The 17,610-nt window shown below is 42.8% G+C and overlaps 5 protein-coding genes across 8 annotated transcripts; 4 read left to right on the forward strand and 1 right to left on the reverse strand.

Moving 5' to 3' along the window:
• The first annotated feature begins 492 nt into the window (after nucleotides 1-492).
• LOC103986871 (uncharacterized) lies at nucleotides 493-4,250 on the forward strand. Its single transcript, XM_009404994.3, has 6 exons — nucleotides 493-933; nucleotides 1,335-1,435; nucleotides 1,740-1,837; nucleotides 2,524-2,726; nucleotides 2,922-2,974; nucleotides 3,869-4,250. The coding sequence occupies exons 1-6, from the start codon at nucleotides 564-566 to the stop codon at nucleotides 3,896-3,898; spliced, it is 855 nt and encodes a 284-aa protein (XP_009403269.2). The 5' UTR covers nucleotides 493-563; the 3' UTR covers nucleotides 3,899-4,250.
• An 883-nt stretch (nucleotides 4,251-5,133) lies between these two features.
• LOC135641500 (flavonol 3-O-glucosyltransferase UGT89B1-like) lies at nucleotides 5,134-7,053 on the forward strand. The gene has a single exon (XM_065156870.1). The coding sequence runs from the start codon at nucleotides 5,278-5,280 to the stop codon at nucleotides 6,709-6,711; it is 1,434 nt and encodes a 477-aa protein (XP_065012942.1). The 5' UTR covers nucleotides 5,134-5,277; the 3' UTR covers nucleotides 6,712-7,053.
• A 436-nt stretch (nucleotides 7,054-7,489) lies between these two features.
• LOC135641499 (cytochrome P450 71A1-like) lies at nucleotides 7,490-10,533 on the reverse strand. The gene is made up of 3 exons (XM_065156869.1): nucleotides 10,144-10,533; nucleotides 8,265-9,070; nucleotides 7,490-8,169 (listed from the first exon to the last, which is right to left on the reverse strand). The coding sequence occupies exons 1-3, from the start codon at nucleotides 10,277-10,279 to the stop codon at nucleotides 7,534-7,536; spliced, it is 1,578 nt and encodes a 525-aa protein (XP_065012941.1). The 5' UTR covers nucleotides 10,280-10,533; the 3' UTR covers nucleotides 7,490-7,533.
• A 208-nt stretch (nucleotides 10,534-10,741) lies between these two features.
• LOC135641501 (uncharacterized) lies at nucleotides 10,742-11,615 on the forward strand. Its single transcript, XM_065156871.1, has one exon. It carries the CDS (start codon nucleotides 10,974-10,976, stop codon nucleotides 11,403-11,405), a length of 432 nt encoding a protein of 143 aa, XP_065012943.1. The 5' UTR covers nucleotides 10,742-10,973; the 3' UTR covers nucleotides 11,406-11,615.
• Nucleotides 11,616-12,200: 585 nt separating this feature from the next.
• On the forward strand, nucleotides 12,201-17,099 carry LOC103986873 (uncharacterized). Of its 4 annotated transcripts, XR_010497729.1 has the most exons (4): nucleotides 12,201-13,080; nucleotides 15,678-15,739; nucleotides 16,444-16,522; nucleotides 16,779-17,099. XR_010497729.1 is itself a non-coding variant. In XM_009404996.3 (2 exons), the coding sequence occupies exon 1, from the start codon at nucleotides 12,414-12,416 to the stop codon at nucleotides 13,077-13,079; it is 666 nt and encodes a 221-aa protein (XP_009403271.1). In that variant the 5' UTR covers nucleotides 12,208-12,413; the 3' UTR covers nucleotide 13,080; nucleotides 16,779-17,099. The 4 variants fall into 4 exon arrangements, 1 of the variants encoding a protein (XP_009403271.1); XR_010497730.1 differs by lacking the exon at nucleotides 16,444-16,522; XR_010497731.1 differs by lacking the exon at nucleotides 15,678-15,739.
• Nucleotides 17,100-17,610: the final 511 nt, after the last annotated feature.

Here is a 17,610-nt window from a genome sequence, read left to right on the forward strand (position 1 = left end):
TATCAGTTGTTTAGAATTTATTAGTGTCATATCTGATAGTTTAATGCTAATTTGGACTACTTTATTAGTGTTTTCCATTGCCATTACTCCATTGTGTGGCACATCCCAATAGATCAACCTTAGTAGATTTTATATATATATACAAATATACACACATATATATATATATATATACATACATATATATATACATATACATATACATATACATATACATATATATACATCATAAACATCGGATCCACCCTCCAAGTGTCATACTAAATTTCTCTTACAATACGGTCTTGTATTAGATCCCAACCTTCTCCTGTGAATTTTGAAGATCATGTATTCGTCCTCATTAATTTACAAATATATCCTTGTAAATATAGAAATAGCATATTGGATAACATACATCTTATAGAGAGGGTATTTATTGATTTAGATAAACTATAAGGGCGTATATGTAAGTTTATAGTTCTGGAATACGAATAAATGCGTAAATTAGTTACCTTGAGAGAGATGTAACGTTGGTCGCGTCTTCTTCCGGGTCTCGGGGAGTGGTGGGGATCGCCGGATCGGGCATGGATCTGTGGCAGAGGGCGAAGGGCTTAGCCGAGGAGGCGGCGAAGCGGTCGCAGGATCTCACCAGGGACGCTGCCAGGATCTCTCAGGAGTTCGTCTCGGAGACGACCAAGAAGTCGAAGGAGATCGCCGCCGAGGCCTCCAAGAAGGCCGACTTGATCCGCTCCGAGGCCCTCCGCGCCGCTGACCAGATCAAGACCCTCGCCGTCGACATCCCCATCCCGATCCCTTCCACCTTGGGGCAGGGATCCAATGCGGCTGTTGCTCCCGACCCCGGGTCGGATCTCGAGAGGTTTGGGGTCACCGAGGAGCTGAGAGAGTTCGTGAAGGGGATCCAGCTTAGTACTTTCAGGGATTTCCCCATGCAAGGTGCGCGCTAGATCCTTTCTTCCCTCCTTGTTTCACTCAATTTTATCATCTGTGTTGGCATTTCACGCTTGTCTATCTTCTTGATTGAAGCTTTAATTGAAAGAGACGGACTTGACATGATCGATTTGATAATATTATGGGTTCCGAATGCAATTGATAGCTCAATTATTTGTTGTTACGCTGTTATAACAAAATGTTTCAGGAATTTATGTGGCATCTGAAGTTGTTCTATTGATGTGTTTGTGTTTCTGTGTAATGAGTTTTCTGGATTACCTTGTTGCTTATTTTTCTGTAATAGCCTATGTAGGGTCTTATTGCTAATTTGTTCCTCAGAAGATATGTAATATCTTTTAATTCTAATTTTCAAGGTTAATCTTACTACATTTGTGTTATCTTTGTAGATGAACCAGAGATGTCAGACGTTCCCACAGTGTCAAATGTGAGGCAGGATCTTAATGAATGGCAAGCAAGGCATGCTACACTTGTTCTGTCGACAGTGAAGGTGTTTCATTCTGTTAAACTTATTTCTTGTGTCAATTTAATTTTTTCAATAGTTTGGCTTGTATTGAATCTCTCATTTTACATCTTGTGAAGTTCTGAAAGAACCAATTCTGTTAATTAATTCATAATCTTTCAGTACTGCAATGTGAAGACGACGTTAACTTATGTTACTTGATCATAGTTAACTTACCCTTTGTGCATGCTAATCTTGTCGATGAAATGTCAGCAATGCCATCCTTCTTCTTCTTCTTCTTTTTTTGTTAAACATAAGATTATGACTGGATAATTTACATCTAATGTTTCAGGAAATATCAACATTCAGATATGAGCTATGCCCACGCTATATGAAGGAGAGGAAATTCTGGCGGATATATTTTACTCTCATAAACAGTTATGTGGCTCCGTAAGTATCTTTTCTTCTGTAGCCTGTTGATACCACCCAAATTTTAGAATTCTTATGTTGATAAAGGATATAAACTGACAGTCAGTTTTGTAGCATTTTTGGACTAGTAGAAAATTCCATAAAAAATATTTGATAACATTTAAAATCCTGCATATCCCAATTAGGCTCGGTATCAAACAAAAGGCTGAAATTACTTGTCCATTAAGGATGTTAACAGATCCAGATTATACATAATTATATTGGAAATATGTTTGTTTCCTAATCAAGGATTGACTTTTGAATCAACTTACTTTTGAAAGAAAATCTTTTATGGTCAGAATTCTTTGTGTTATGCTTACTGACAAGTCTTGGATGGTAGTTTGATTAAGTGGTATGTCATGCTCTTTCTTTTCCTTTTCAGATTTCAGATTGCTTTCACTAGATGGTTGTCTCTCTCCTTTAAATGCAGAAAATCATGTTATGATTAGCCTTCATTCCCTTCAGTTTACTGTTTTACTTAGCACTGAATCAACTGTTCAAGCTGAGTCTTGGGACTGGAATATGCATGTTTTATTTACAAGAATTTTATATATACTTTAATGTTTTTTCTGTGAGATGTATGCTTGTTTGACACTAACCTGAGCTCTCACTGGGGCAAAGGAAGCAGGCAGCCAATACTGACTTTAGCTGTCTTTACAATAAATCAGCTACGAGAAACAGTATATGGAAGAGTTGAAGACGAAAGCAGAGCAAAGACAAGTTGATAGAATCAAGGAAAATCCAACTGCTGTCTCAGCTACTGCAGCAAAATCAAAAGAAACAAAACTGCAAAAGACTACTACCTCATCAACCGTAGAGGACTTGGATGTGTTCCTTCTGGGAGATCTTGGAAGTGATGATGAGGGTTTGGGTATGCAATATTCCATTTATACATCTTTTTATCATAATTTATGGTTAAAAATATATAATAAATGTTTCTGCAACCTCAATGGACTCGCTGTCTTTTCATATTTTGAGTAACTCTACAATTCGTCTTTTTCGCTTCTAGAATAAAGTAGTTACTAGTTACAACTTCCTGCCTCATAATAATCTTATGCTGTTACAGATGATGGGAATGATGGTTTGGATGATGATCTTAATAAGATTGGGAGCACCTCGGTAAGATACCTCACAAATTTCCAACACATGAAATTCAGTAGGTTTTAGTGTCCATTTTACTGGAACATATGACTGTCTGGTTGCTTTGAGTAACTCTTGCTGTTTGCGATCCAACAAGAAACTAAAGGAAAAGACATTGTTATGTTTTTTTCATAGATGAGATTAATGCTATGATGATATAAATCATGTGATCTGAATATTCATTCAGCTTCTAATTAATGATAGTATTTATGTATTACATTGAATTACTGTCCCATCATATTCTATTTAATCTCATTTTGTTGAATTTGCATTGCTCGTGCAAATTTTTCACAAATAGTTGGTTTTATTTTCACATGGTCTTTTGTGGCTATTTACTTGCTAGCATGACCAATATGGTCTTCCATTTTATCACACCTTTATATGACCAATAACTATCTTTTGCCCTTTGTTGTTGCGTTATTTTTTTACAAACATTTTAATGACGATTATGTGTTAAATTAAAACGACGGTGGGAAGTTTATAAATCATGGATTTATTCATGAGATTAGAACAAATATGATAAAAGAAGTATCAAAGAAGATTAAATTACGACTGAAAAAAGTTAATTGTATACTAGTAGTTTGAAAGGGTTTAGGAGATAGATCGGTTGTATTTAACATAATTTTGATGATAGAAAAGATGTAGATAATTGGAACAAGAGTTTTTTTTATATCAAATTGTAAGTTTAAGGGAGATATTCAAAGCTATTCTAAAAAAGGATTAAACTAATTAGTGACACTATAAATTTTCAAAAAGAACAATAAAAAAGGAACTAAGATACAAAACATGTATTTGCGAGAATTAGTATGGTTTTATGTTAGGAAGAATAAGATGTGTATTTGTCTGCTCAGTTGAAATTTTTGTGTTATGCAGGGCTTAGATAGTGATATTGACAAAATCTAAGCTGTCAAGTTAAACAACCAAAGGTGATGCAGCTGTCTTCATGCATACTATAATGCTGAACTTGCACAGTTCTTGCCGATAGCGCCTACTTGCTCAGAATGTAATGCTGCCTCAGAGTCGAGAAGGCCACATTCCCTGTACGTCATCTCTGATTCCTTTATTTGTGAGTTCATCAAATTTCTGTCTCTATGTACAAGATCTCAGATACTGACATTTCTCTCCTTCCTGCCAAGATAATGATGATCTTGTTTTGTCAAGACTAGCACGTATTGTTCATTCATTATGACAATTTAGCTTTTATGTTACTTGTAATGGCACAAAGTAATTCATTGAGCTGTGAACTTAAGCTTTACATCTGATCGACCATGCTCTCTTTGTTCAATCTGGATCAAGGAAAATTAGGTTAGCCATGATTGTCATCCATGACCATTATTTCTTTGCATTTATGTTTCTTTTTTCTTAGTCAATAGTTAGAAGGCAAAGTGAGAGCTTCATGGATTGGTCATAGTTAAATAGGGAACCTTTTTCTTGTGTTTGCGTTAAATGTTTAGTTAGAATTAAACTTGCTTTATAAGGTGGGCTTTTTTTGAGACATGGAGAGTTCTTGAGGCTATTTACAAATTAATGCTCCCATTTTTGAGTTGATCAACCATCAATCTTGGCTTTATTTATGTTTGCAAGTCAACATCTTTATTTTGACATGTAAATCCAACATTTTTTTTTTATTTTGTTGGATCCTTTTCATTTATTGTTAGATACGTTTTATTGAAGAAATAAAAAGTATTGTATATATAAGTAAGATTATTCAGAGAAATGAAGAACAGTTTGAGTAGTCAATTGATAACTTGATTGGTCAACAATTTGTGCTATACTCAACTTCATTAGTACTCTTTAAGTCCATTGTAGTTGGTCCTCATATTATTCATAAAAGTAAATATGAACAACATGATGATCACCATGACGTCTTAGTACTGACGTTATCATCTTCGGATTAACTATAGATTATTTTCTATTTTTAGACTCTGTCAACATAATTTTATATTTAAAAAAATTATATTATGATTTTTTATGATTTTAAAAATAAAAAAATAATTTTATTTGTCTTAATATTGATGAAAAACATAATACGTGATATGACGTATGAGTTAAAAGTGACGAGAAAAAAAAATAATTATAACATGTCACATGTTGAAATACAATTATTTATTTTTTAAATCACGTGTTATGTTTTTTAATATAGAAATAAAATTATTTATTTTAAATGGAGGTCACATCATGTGATGAATGCACGACGTGCGATGGCGACGGCTTCCGCCCCAGCAAGTTAAAGGTCTTGCCTTCCTCCGTTCGCACCACCGAGCCCGGGTCGGTCAAGACTGATGTCGACGACCGGCGACGTCCTCCACCTCCTGGTCTTCCCCTTCCCCGCTCAGGGCCACCTCATCCCCCTCCTCGACCTCGTCCACCATCTATCCCTCCGCCTTCCCGGCCTCTCCTTCACCGTCGTCGTCACCCCCGCCAACCTCCCCCTCCTCGACCACTTCCTCGCCGCTACCCCCTCCGCCTTCCCCCTCGTCCTCCCCTTCTCCTTCTCCACCCTCGCCCCCGGCGTCGAGCACGTCCGCCACCTTTCCCACGGCAACTCCATCGCCGCCCTCATCCACGCCCTCTCCTCCCTCGGCCCCGCCGTCGTCTCCTGGGCCCGCTCCCTCACCTGCCCTCCCTTCGCCCTCCTCTCCGACTTCTTCATCGGCTGGACCCACCACCTCGCCGCCGACCTCGGCATCCCCCGCGTCGTCTTTTACTCCTCCGGCGCCTTCGGCGTTTCCGTCCTCGACCACGTCTGGCGACAGATGCCCCCCGCCCCCCCTTCCGGCGCTGCCGCTTCCTCCTCTTCCGTCACCCTCGCCTCTCTCACGTCCGCCCCTTCCTTCCCTTTCTCCCACCTCCCTTCCGTCTACCGCCGCTACAAGGCCGGCGACCTGGACTGGGAGTTCGCCAGGGACTCCTTCCTGGCCAACGCCGCCAGCTGGGGCGCCGTCATCAACACCTTCGACGCCCTCGAGGGCGACTACCTCGCCCACCTGAGGCGGTCCTACGGCCACGACCGCGTCTGGGCTGTGGGGCCGATCCGCCCGGCGGGAGCCGTGGGGGGGCGCGGCGGGCGCAGCTCCGTCCCGGCGGAGGAGGTCATGGCGTGGCTAAACGCGTGCCCGCCGCGGTCGGTGGTGTACATCTGCTTCGGAAGCCAGTACACGCCGACGGAGGCCCAGATCGGCGGGATCGCGGTGGCGCTGGAGAAGAGCGGGGTCCGCTTCCTGTGGGCGCTCGGCGGGGCTGCGGCGGCGCCGGAGGGGTTCGAGGGGGCGAGAGGGATGGTGGTGCGGGGATGGACGCCGCAGGTGGCGATCCTGGGCCACGCTGCGGTGGCTTCGTTCGTGACTCACTGCGGGTGGAACTCGGTGCTGGAGGGGGTGACGGCGGGGGTGGCGCTGCTGGTCTGGCCGATGGAGGCGGAGCAGTTCGTGAACGCGAAGCTGCTGGTGGAGGACATAGGGGTAGCTGTCAGGGTGGGGGACGGGAGCGGCGCAGAGGGCACGCCAGCCGCTGAGGAGCTGGCGAGGACGCTGGCTGAGTCGGTGGCGGAGGGGGGAGAGTGGCAGGTGGTGAGGGATCGGGTAGCGGAGCTACGGGGAAGGGCGGTGGAGGCGGTGGCGGAGGGGGGTAGCTCGTACAGAGCTCTGGAGGAGCTGACCATCCAACTGTCACAGTTGAGTAAATACACCACAGGTGAGAAGAATCAACATCAATGAGGAGAAGAATCAAACGTTGGCATTTCATCTTTCACCTCTATTCCACCATATTCGGTGGCCACGAGAAGCGGCGGACATTTGCTGTGCACAATAATATCAGGTTCTTCATCCATGCCGATGTCTTCCTTCTTCCCAGCGTTGTTAGCAGGACAAGAACGTCACATGTGAGTTGTCCTCTGCCCTGAACGTAGTAGTAGCTGAATGGATGCACATCACATCACATTGGACTTGTTTGTCGAACATTCATGCTTAGCCAAAAGATCTCACCAAGTGGTGATCATGACAAGGCTAAAAAAATCTTACCGCCAAGAAGGCGGCTCTCAAAACTAGTTGAGACGCCCACGACCACATCTCCCCTGTCCGGAATTTTGTAGATCCAACATAATATCATCAACGATAAAATATCGTACGAAGAAAGTAAGTGAAAATTATAAGGATAAAAATATGATATATCGGATTACATGATATCGCAATAGAATTCTATCACCCATATGACTAACCTTACAAGTCATGTTACCTCTTCTGCATTAGCACACTTACAGTGAGGCAGGACTTTGCTTGCCCCCTCCACTGCATTAGGATACAGTATAATCCTTTCCGGTCGAGTGCAAGCTTCCCTATGGTGTGGGTAGGATTACTAACTTGAGCCTTATGCAAAACCAAGTCCCTTGCATTAATTCGACAGTTTTGGACATTTACTTTATGTGACTTCGATACGGAGCATTTGTAAGCTAAATTCTTGAGATGAGCACTTGCTATGATCATGATTCAATCCAAATTGAAACTGAATCGAGTCAATAATTTGGTTTCGGAGAAGAATCATCATTCAGATTTATCGTTCACCTCTATTCCACCATACTTGGTGGCCACAAGAACCAGAGGAAATTTCCTGTGCACAGTAATGCCAGGCGCTTCATCCATGCTGATGTCTTCCTTCTTCATCCCATCTGGTAAATCCCAATCAAAAGAATACAAGAGGTTGGCCAGCGCAAGCTCCATCGTTGCCATGCCAACGTTCTTAGCAGGACAAATCCTTCGACCTTCCCCAAATGGTATGAACTTGAAGTCTTGCCCATTCGTGTCTACAGAGCTCCGCATGAATCTCTCAGGCTCGAACACCTCCGGCCGCTCCCATGAGTTGGGATCCCTCCCTATCGCCCATGCGTTCACATAGATCGTTGTCTTGGGAGGAACATCATATCCATCCAGCTTAACATGCTCCATCGTCTCTCTCGGAACAAGCAGTGGAGCGGGAGGGTGCAGCCTCAGTGTCTCCTTCACGACGCACTTGAGGTACGCGAGCTGGTGGAGGTCACTCTCTTCCACCCTCCCTTTCCTCCCGACGCAGCCTCTCACCTCATCTCGTGCCCGTCTCAGCTTCTCCGGGTGCCTCATGAGCTCCGTCATCGCCCACTCTACCCCCGACGCCGATGTGTCGGACCCGGCAACGAAGATGTCCTACGGAATCGTCAAGAACTGAGCTAGCTTAGTGTATGACTGACTATATGCGATGCTGAAAGTACAGGTGATGCTGATGAGGGCGGCAAACGCACCACGAGTACTCCTTTGATGTGAGCGTCTGTAATATTGTTGTCGTCCTTTTGGAGGCGGAGCAGAGCATCCAAGGTGTCTTCACCATCGTCGGATAGCCGCCTCCTTGGATCGAGATGGTCATCTATGAGTCGTCGGCAGAAAACATCGAGCTTAAGAAAGACATCTTGAAGCCTGGCTTGCGTTCCTCTGATCACGTCCACCCACCCGAGCATGGCGAAGTAGTCTGCTACGAAGAAGGTGGCAAAGATTGCTTGACTCTCTTTGGCGGTGCTGTGGAAACCGTCGTGGCAGCGATCGCCAAAGGCGGTCCTGCAAGTGATATTGGCAGTCAGAGAGAGCAGCTCCTCACTCAGGTTGATGACGACCGTGTTGGGAGCACCAGAACGGATCGATTCCATGGTTCTCTGGACCTCGTCCTCTCTCACGGGTCTAAAGGACGTGAACTTCTTGGTGGCGAAGAGCTCCGCCACGCAAATCTTCCGCAGATCCCTCCAATGGCTTCCGTACGGGGCGAAGGCCACGTCGGAGCCGCCGAAGGAGAGTTTCGCGGTGGAGATGGTGTGAGGCCGGCTGCAGCACTCGAGGTCGTGGGTTCTGAGGACTTGCTCGGCCGACGCCGCGGAAGAGACGACCACAGCGGGGACATGGCCAAGCTTCAAGCGCATGACAGGGCCGTGTTGCTTGGAGAGTTCCCACAGGGACTGGTGCAGGAGGCTGCGGCCCAACTGGTGGAGGTTGCCGATGATGGGGAGCGTGTTTGGCCCTGGTGGGAGCTTCCATGCTGCGGTACCTTTCCTCCTCCTACCTGAGAAGAGAAGTAAGGTTAGCAGAGGGAGGAGGAGAAGGAGAGAGAGGTGAAGAGCTGCCATTGTGGAGCGTAACACTTCCACACGCAAGCAAGCAGCACAAACGCTTATTTGGGGTTTGATCCTGTGGTGGTGTAGAATCAAAGTGATCGACTGATTTGTGTGGGCTTCCGATGGTGAAGAGGCTATGGTATCGCACCGAAGACTTTCTAGCCAAAAGATGAGGTCACCACAAAGAAATATATCAAGGCCTACTCATATTCATGCTTCCGGAATTGACACGGTTCCGACTTTTCAACATCAAAAAGCAAAATCGAATTCGAATTGGCGACATCCGTTCGTTCGGGTTCATGAAAGAATCTTGGCAAAGGCCAAGCTTACCTGCACAACAACTTATATGTTCTCATGGATATATGCATACAAACATGAATATGCATTGCATTCACTGGTCAAAAAGTAGCCACAGTGAGACTACAACTGAACATAACAAGCATTTTGAAAAAGCCACAGAAAAAATCTCAATCAAAAGAAATAATTCAAGATTTTAAATGTAGTGAGCATCTTAAATTAACCTCATCTCTTTAGATTTATATCAGGATATAAGGCTTCCAACAATCCCACAAATTAAAATAACATAAAACTATGAGTCAGCTACATGGTTTCTCCACCAAAATTGCAAAATGATAATACATATCAAGGATCGAAGAACAGCGTGTGTTGTGAGTGGCTGGGAGACCATCAAAGAAAATAAAAACTAAGTGAATGTGATCATCAATTTCATACATGATCTAATGCTGTTAATTTCATACATCATCTTCCAGTATATCTCTTGAGCATAACTAAAGTTACGAAATAACGACAATTATATTTTTCTTTCACTCTGTCGTAATGATAATTGAGGTTGTGAAAAATAAGGATATGATCAGTAATCGAGAGATTGCATTTAGTAAAATTATATTTTATTATTTTTTAAGATGATTCGTAGGAAATAAGGGTTTCCAATAGCAATTTCCTTTTTCAAATTACGACAGAGAATATATATTTACAAAAAAGCCCTCCAAGAGAAGAATACCTCGCGATTGACCCCGTTGAGGCCCTAATTCGCGTCTCCTCCGTCGCCGGGTTCTGGGACGATCTCCGGCGAGCCTCTGGAACCCCAATATGCATGATCGAGTTTCCCCCTCTTCCCAATGAAGACGTCGACGCATCTCCTCTGGAGCAGCATCTCTTCCGCCGAAAGACCATCTCCATCCTCGCCTTCATCATCTTCTTCTAAGCCGATCCACCAATCCCCTTTCGGTTTCTATGTAGGTGTACATACCTGAGTGTCCAGATCTGGCCACTGATCGCTCGGATCTCAGATCAAGGCGGCTTCTGGCCATCTACTCCTCTTGAGCGACGGAAATCCCGCATTGCGGTGGGAAACAAAATGCGAAGACAGGAAACAAAATATGAGTTAGCATGTGGTTCCCAATTTTAGCTTTGGTTATTATACAGCCCAATACGGGCGATTAACGGACGCCTAAAGCCCAAAAATACAATAAAATTAATAAATATAAATAAAATAATGAAAAGACTAAATGGCCCCGCCCTTCGTTCTAATTAGATAAACGGTTTATTGTTGATGTTGTTATAGTTGTTATTGTTACTATTAGTACAAGTACAAGAACTTAAAATACCCACCTAATGAAGGAAGCACCACAGCCCACCGTTCGTGTGTCTCGACGAAGACGGAGGAGAAGAGAAGCGAATGGTTACGGTTTCCCTCTCGACAAAACCAACCTCGCCCTCTCTCCTCCCTTCCCCTTTCCTCTTCCTCTCATCCCCTCTCAATCGGATCCCTGATTCCCCCGACCGAACCGAGTCCATCGATCTTTTTACTCCGATCGGATCGGGTCATCCATGGAGGCCAAGGAGATACGCCTGGAGCCCATCGTCGACGAGAGTTTCGCCCCCCGCCGTCGCCGCTACTTCGACTGCCTTTGGACCCCTTGGTCCGCCCCCGGCTCCTCCTCCGCTGAGTCGTGGAAGCAAATCCACGATGTCGGCGGCCGGCACGAAGGCCGGTGGTGGAGCCGGGTGTTTGGCGCGGCGCTGACGAGGGTGCGTGAGTGGTCGGAGCTGGTGGCCAGGCCGCGGTGGAATGCCTTCATCCGCCACTTCAGGCGCCACCGGCACGGCGGCGGATGGAGGGTAGCGTCGGCGAGGTTCCAGTACGACCCCTTAAGCTACGCTCTCAACTTCGACGAGGGCCACGGGGAGTGCCCCGAGGAGGAGTACATGGGCTACCGCGACTTCTCCACCCGGTTCGCCTCCCCGCCGGCATCGGCCTAGTCGCCCATCGATCTCCTACGCTCCGCCCCTCGCCGGCCTACGGAGGAGTTTCCGGGGACAGGTTGGTGTGCGCACGTTAGTGACGGTCTCTATTTGCCTTTTCTCAACTGAAAGTATATAAATATAAATATATATATACATATATATATACATATATATATATACACACACATATAAATGTGTGTGACATTATAAAATATCGTTTTGGTATATCGATTGATATTAATCAGCGGTTGCTTGGTCGTATCAACTGATTGCGAGAAGTAGCTGTGCAAGTCGTGAAATCATAAACGATTTATCTTCTTCTTCCTTTTGCATGAAAGTCGATACAATTATATTATAGCTTCATTAATCCATCGACGTGTTCTATTGCTGAGTTGGCTATCGATCTGCATACTATATGGAGCTGATCACGTTCACGGGCTCCCGGCCGACGTTGATGCATGAGCTTCCGAAACCATTGTATTTTGATGGTTCGATGTTGCTTTTTCGTTCCATAACCACATGTTTCCGCATTAGCTGTACGCTTAGCCACCAATGTCAGAAAAGCAAGATGTTAATGTTAGCTAATATCCGTAGGAATATGAACGAGTCAGAGGGATTTCATATAAATAACAAGAATTGGAGAATTAAAATATTCAGACGCAATTTTAGGAGATTCAAAATATTTATCACAAACAAATTATAAGACAAAACAGTAAATTTGCAAAACTGCCAGTAAGTGAGAACTGGACATATTTAAATTACAAATCTAATGCGCATCTCCAATGTCAGAAACCCTTGTACTGGTCCAAAACCCCATCTTCTCCATCCCTTCTGCCAAAGAACCCGTACTTACCCTACTAGTTATTGGTTGATACTAGTGGGGTCACATGAGATCTCCGCTGTCGTCTCGGTTCGTTGACGCGGGTAGCGTTGCGGTAGGTGAGTTTTAGAGACAGGAAAAAAGAAGGGGGGAGAAAGAAGAGGAGGCGAAGCAGCGGTCGCGGTGGGTGAGGTCAGGAATCGATGGCGCAGGGACAGGGTGCGATGCCGACGCCGTCACCGACTCCGGCGACGAATCCGCCGCAGGCGGATGTCCCACCTGCGGCTGTGGGGCGGCAGCAGCAGGGTTACGCGGTGGAGTTGTACTTCGACCCGGCGCTGGAGAACCAAGTGCTGAAGGCGTGGAACGTGCTCGCCCGCCGGCAGATCAGCACGCAGCTCATCGAGATGGCCGCCCGCCCCCACCTCACCCTCCTCTCTGTCCCCACCCTCGATCCCCTTCGCCTCCACGCCGCCCTCCGCTCCCTCGCCGCCCGCCTCGATCCCCTCCCCCTCACCCTCTCCTCCGTCGGTGCCTTCCCTTCCTCCTCCTCCTCTTCCTCCTCTGACGCAGGCGTTCTCTTCCTCGCCCCCACGCCCTCGGCTGCCCTCCTGCACCTCCACTCCCAGCTCTGCGAGACCCTCCGCAAGGAAGGCGTTGAGGCTCCGGAGGAGTTCCGCCCCGATTCCTGGGTGCCTCATTGCTCCGTCGCCCAGGACGTTCCCCGGAGCAGGATCGCCGACGCCTTCTGCATTCTCCGGGATCTCAAGCTGCCCGTGTCAGGGTACGTCATGGACATCGGCCTTGTGGAGTTCTCGCCCGTGCAGGAGATCGTCTCCTTCCCCCTCGGGAGTGGTTCGGAAGCTTGAGGTACATCACTTCTTCTTTGCCCCCCATAATCCCACTTCCCCTTCGTAGTTGCTTGTCTGTGATTGCATTGTGGAGCCAAAATCCTATCTTGATGTGATAGAGATTATAATTGTTGATCTTCAAGCCTATAACAGATCAGTGATCGCGCTCTTGTTACGAATAGTATGGTATAATTGTTTGAATTTTGTATTATATTTCCAACTTTTAACAATAATCAAAATCCTATCTTGGTTAGTGTTGAACTGGAAGACAAAAGTAGATCAGTGATGGGTAATTTAATCTCTTTATACAAGTACCGTAATAATCTTTTCTGGGCTTTGCATTTTATCTCTCAGAATTTATATTGGAAATCCTTCTATGCGTTGATGGTATTCAAGTTAAAGTCTTCTTGGTACTTTCACCTTTTTAATTGATCTAGGACCTTTTGGTCGATGCAATAGCACAGTGCTGTGTTGAGCTTGTTAAGATCACAGATAGATGTGTAGGCTGGAATTCTTGAATGATTCTCAAACTTAACATTGATTTGATTTCTGTCTTCATCTTATTGCACTTCAAACTTTGCAGAATTTCATCTTAATGATCGTTCTCTTTTGGGTTGTGCTCGAATCATTTGTCTATGGAATAAATTTTTGTTGTCTTAGTTGGTAAAGGACAATGTATCCTTAATGACTGACTTGAGGACATGGTGCATATTGTGCAATCATAGTCTACAACTTAAGTTCTTGATTATAGTCTTACATCATGTCAACAGGTTAAGTTGTTAATGCAAATCATTAATAAGCCACACCCAGCAACATAAATAAGAGAATGAAGAGACCATGATGGTAATATTCTTAAACCTTATTTCGAGGTATATAAAGAAATTAAACTTGTTCCGATGCAAAAGCTTTTGGGAATTTACTTTATGTGCATTACAAAATATCATAATCATAATTATCTTGCAACCATCAGCTTTTAGAGCCTAATGGGCTTGATTTTCTTTATTGTTGACATTTTAATCTTGATTAAGATAATAATACTATGCACCACATGACCAAAATGTCCCACTTACGTTAAAAGATTAGATCTTTTCGGCTGTTAGCAAAATTGGAGATGATGGAAAAGAACTACTTGAGATCATCTATAGTGGAAACACTACATTTTACTGCACTATGCATAGTGTAGTGGAAACGCTACACTGTATTTATGTGAAAGAAATGGAATGTAGGTTTTATTTCGTATATGTGCTTGATTTTCTATACCATATACATATCTAAGTCAAGCTTTTTTTGCTCTTAAACATTAATCACTATGAACATGGTATCTTCCATAGTGAATTCATCTTTCTAGTATAAAATGAACTTTTTATTGTTCTCATCCTTCTTAATTTGTTTTCTCATTACCCTCCTCTCCTCTAGTTGTTAATCATGGTTACAAGTAAGTTCTCAGTTAGAGTTTTGTGTATAACCTTCAATTTCACTGATGAGTAGCACGATGTTGTTTCCATTGTGTCAACTTGATTTTGAATCTCAAATGGAATTTTGGCCTAATTTGTGGAATTATACTTCAAACGCATAAATATTTGAACCATGTAATTTCAGGTGTGTTTGTTCAAAATTTTGAGATTATGTGCAAGAATGTGTTTCAAAAGGTAACCACATCGATTCTTACATTGGACAAAATCAATTAGATCTCAAAAAATCAAGTGCTGAATTGAGTATGAATGATATGGTTTTTGACTTTTAGTGGCCTCTGCACTTGATTGCTTGAAAAGAAATTTGATCCTGTTGCAAGATTGATCTTCATTGGCTTATCTTAGAAAGAAAGATAGTTTTATTGCATTAAGTGATCTTATTCCTCCCTTGTGATTTTATGAGTCAATCATTTAAAAATTGGAACCTAAAAGTGTTCTGTAATATTGATGATTATTTAATACAATTGGCTAGCTTGATCAACATTGTATCGTGAAAAATAATTCTATAAACATATATATTCCCTGTCTCCTTATATGAACAATTAGGGTTCCCAGCAATGTATCCTGACTTTGGCACCTAAAAGACAAATATTTTCATGATTTGCAACATTAGATAATTGGGTCTAATCCATCACATGTCGCACCGGAAAAGAGGATTCCAGTTTGATATCAATTGATTTCTCATTTCCACCCACCATGGATGTGGTGTTGATAAGAGTTGGCCTGAATCATACGTTTCTGACTGAGACCAGCCTGTAAGACCCACTGCAACTGGATCCTGATTGCTTGCAATAAGATATACAGAGGAAGAAGAAGGAAAGGAATGGGAGAAGGAAAAGAGGAAACAGAAAGTGTAAAGAGAAGAGCGATAGGATTGAGGAAGAGGACGAGCAAAGGATTAAGGGAAACCTAATATTGGATGTCATCACACTGCTGCAAGACACCATTCATGCTGGCTGGTCTGATTGTAGGCAACAGGGTTTTACCTTTTACGTCCATTTTTCTTATCTATTTAAAAATTCATACCTTCTACACTTTTGTACATTTAAAAAGTAATCTTTTAGCATATTTTTTATTTTTTATTTTAACGAGGATGGACCTTGATACAACAGTAACATTGCTCTTTTGTTATTTGGGAAGTCAGGTTTGAGTTATAAGGCTACGCACATTGATCCTCCCCGGACCCCGCATTTGTGGGAGCCTCATGTACGCCCCCTTACTATTTTTATTTTAATATTATTAAGTTGAATTTGAACTCAATCCCCTCGTTCCATCCACTCGGTTTGGAAACCCTGACCACTTGACAAATGCTATTCAGATCTCGTCTTAAGAGCTTTGGCATGTCTCAGTGTTCTTGAAGTATCTGAGTACATGACGGATAAATGTTGGTGAGGAATAATTGTAACATGATAACCACCATGTTTCTTGGGCACTGGAATTACTTTGAATTTTCTCAATTAGATTACATGGAATCATAATAAATTGATCTCGGAGATGATTAATTTGGATTTAAAGCATATACCTTCCCATCAATTTATCCATCTGCTAAATCTTCTTTTTCTGAATTTTTGACCAATTTTTCTCTCCTTTAATGTATCTTCTTTCCATCACTGAAAAAAAAAAAAGAAAAGGATTGGTACTTCTGCTACTCCAGGAGATAGATTGTAATTCCACAATCAGCTTCTTCTTTTTTTATTCTTACATTGATGTGCTCCTCATCCATGCTTCAAGATCAGAAATCCACCCAATTTGTGTCCTCAATTTGGCTCAGATATCACCAATAATTTTTTGTAGTGAAATGGAAAGTGTGGCCGGAACAACTTTGTCATAGTCTTATTATATCACTGCAAATTCATACAGATTTCACGATAGTCAATTTTGTAGAATAAGATTCTTGCAACAATGTGCAGGAGTTTGGTATGTTGTATTCAGTTAATGGGATAGTCTTTCTCTGAGTTGGCACCCTAGGTATCATATAGAAAAAAAAAGGTACTTCTCTTTCTATCCCTTGTTGTGGTTTTGGTCCCTTAATTTGTGAAGCTTTAAAGTTCTTATGTGTAACACACTTCCAATATTCCTTGCATCTTCGTAAGATAAAAGACATCTCTACCTCTGAAGTAGAATGGATGTGGTTTGTAATTTGTTCATGACTGATGATGTCACTAAGCATTAATATCTGTTCATTAGGTCAAGTGAATTGGAAGTGTAGGTACAATAATTTTGTCTGACTAGTTGTTATTGGCAGGTTTCTCCTTTCGATGGCGTCAACTATTTGTCATGGAAGTGCTGAAAGGATATCAAATTCGCTGTTTAATATGGCGCGGTTTTTTCAGCGATACTGACTTCTATTTATTCAAGGCCATGAAAAGAGATGTATGTGTGTGTAATGTTCTTGGAGTTTTGAAGCAAGATATTACAGATTACTATTTGTTTCTGCTTCTGGAAGTATGAACTGTTAGTCTTAGCTAGGTTTTCTGTGGACCGGAATCTTAACCTTTTTGTCTTTTCATTTATGAAGATGTTTCAGTATACTGGCAAAAGAAATCCATTTTAGATTTATGTTTCACTTGTTCCATTGCCAATCTGTCTTTTCTAGACATGAGAAAATGCTGCATGTATATGAATGCATGTATGAGTTGTAGTCAGTTATTTTTAGCATCTCAGTTTTTATATTTTAAAAAATTATATTAGTATCTTTATAGTTACGAAAGTGAAACTTTTAGGTTTATTTAGTTTAACGTAATCAGTTTTACCAATGAAAACATAAAAATAAAGGGTAAAAAGATAATTTTAATATTTTAATTTGTGATAGCGGATGATATCGATGGTGATAGATGGTAGAGCTGTTGGAGGCTGTGGGTGGCTATTGTGGCTGAAGAGAGCGATGATAAGAGGTGAGGGTCACTCAATGTTTATGTCGACGCAGTTGCTCAGAGGTAAAAGGGCCATCAATGTATATGTCGAATGATACATTTGTGACGACGTTGATGCAGTTGCTGAGCAACGCCACTCGACACCTATGTCAACAATCCTTTTGTCGCTTGATAATTGTGTCAGCGTCGATGTAGATATAGAGT

Source organism: Musa acuminata, chromosome BXJ3-6 (assembly GCF_036884655.1).
Source record: "Musa acuminata AAA Group cultivar baxijiao chromosome BXJ3-6, Cavendish_Baxijiao_AAA, whole genome shotgun sequence".
Classification (NCBI taxonomy): domain Eukaryota; kingdom Viridiplantae; phylum Streptophyta; class Magnoliopsida; order Zingiberales; family Musaceae; genus Musa; species Musa acuminata.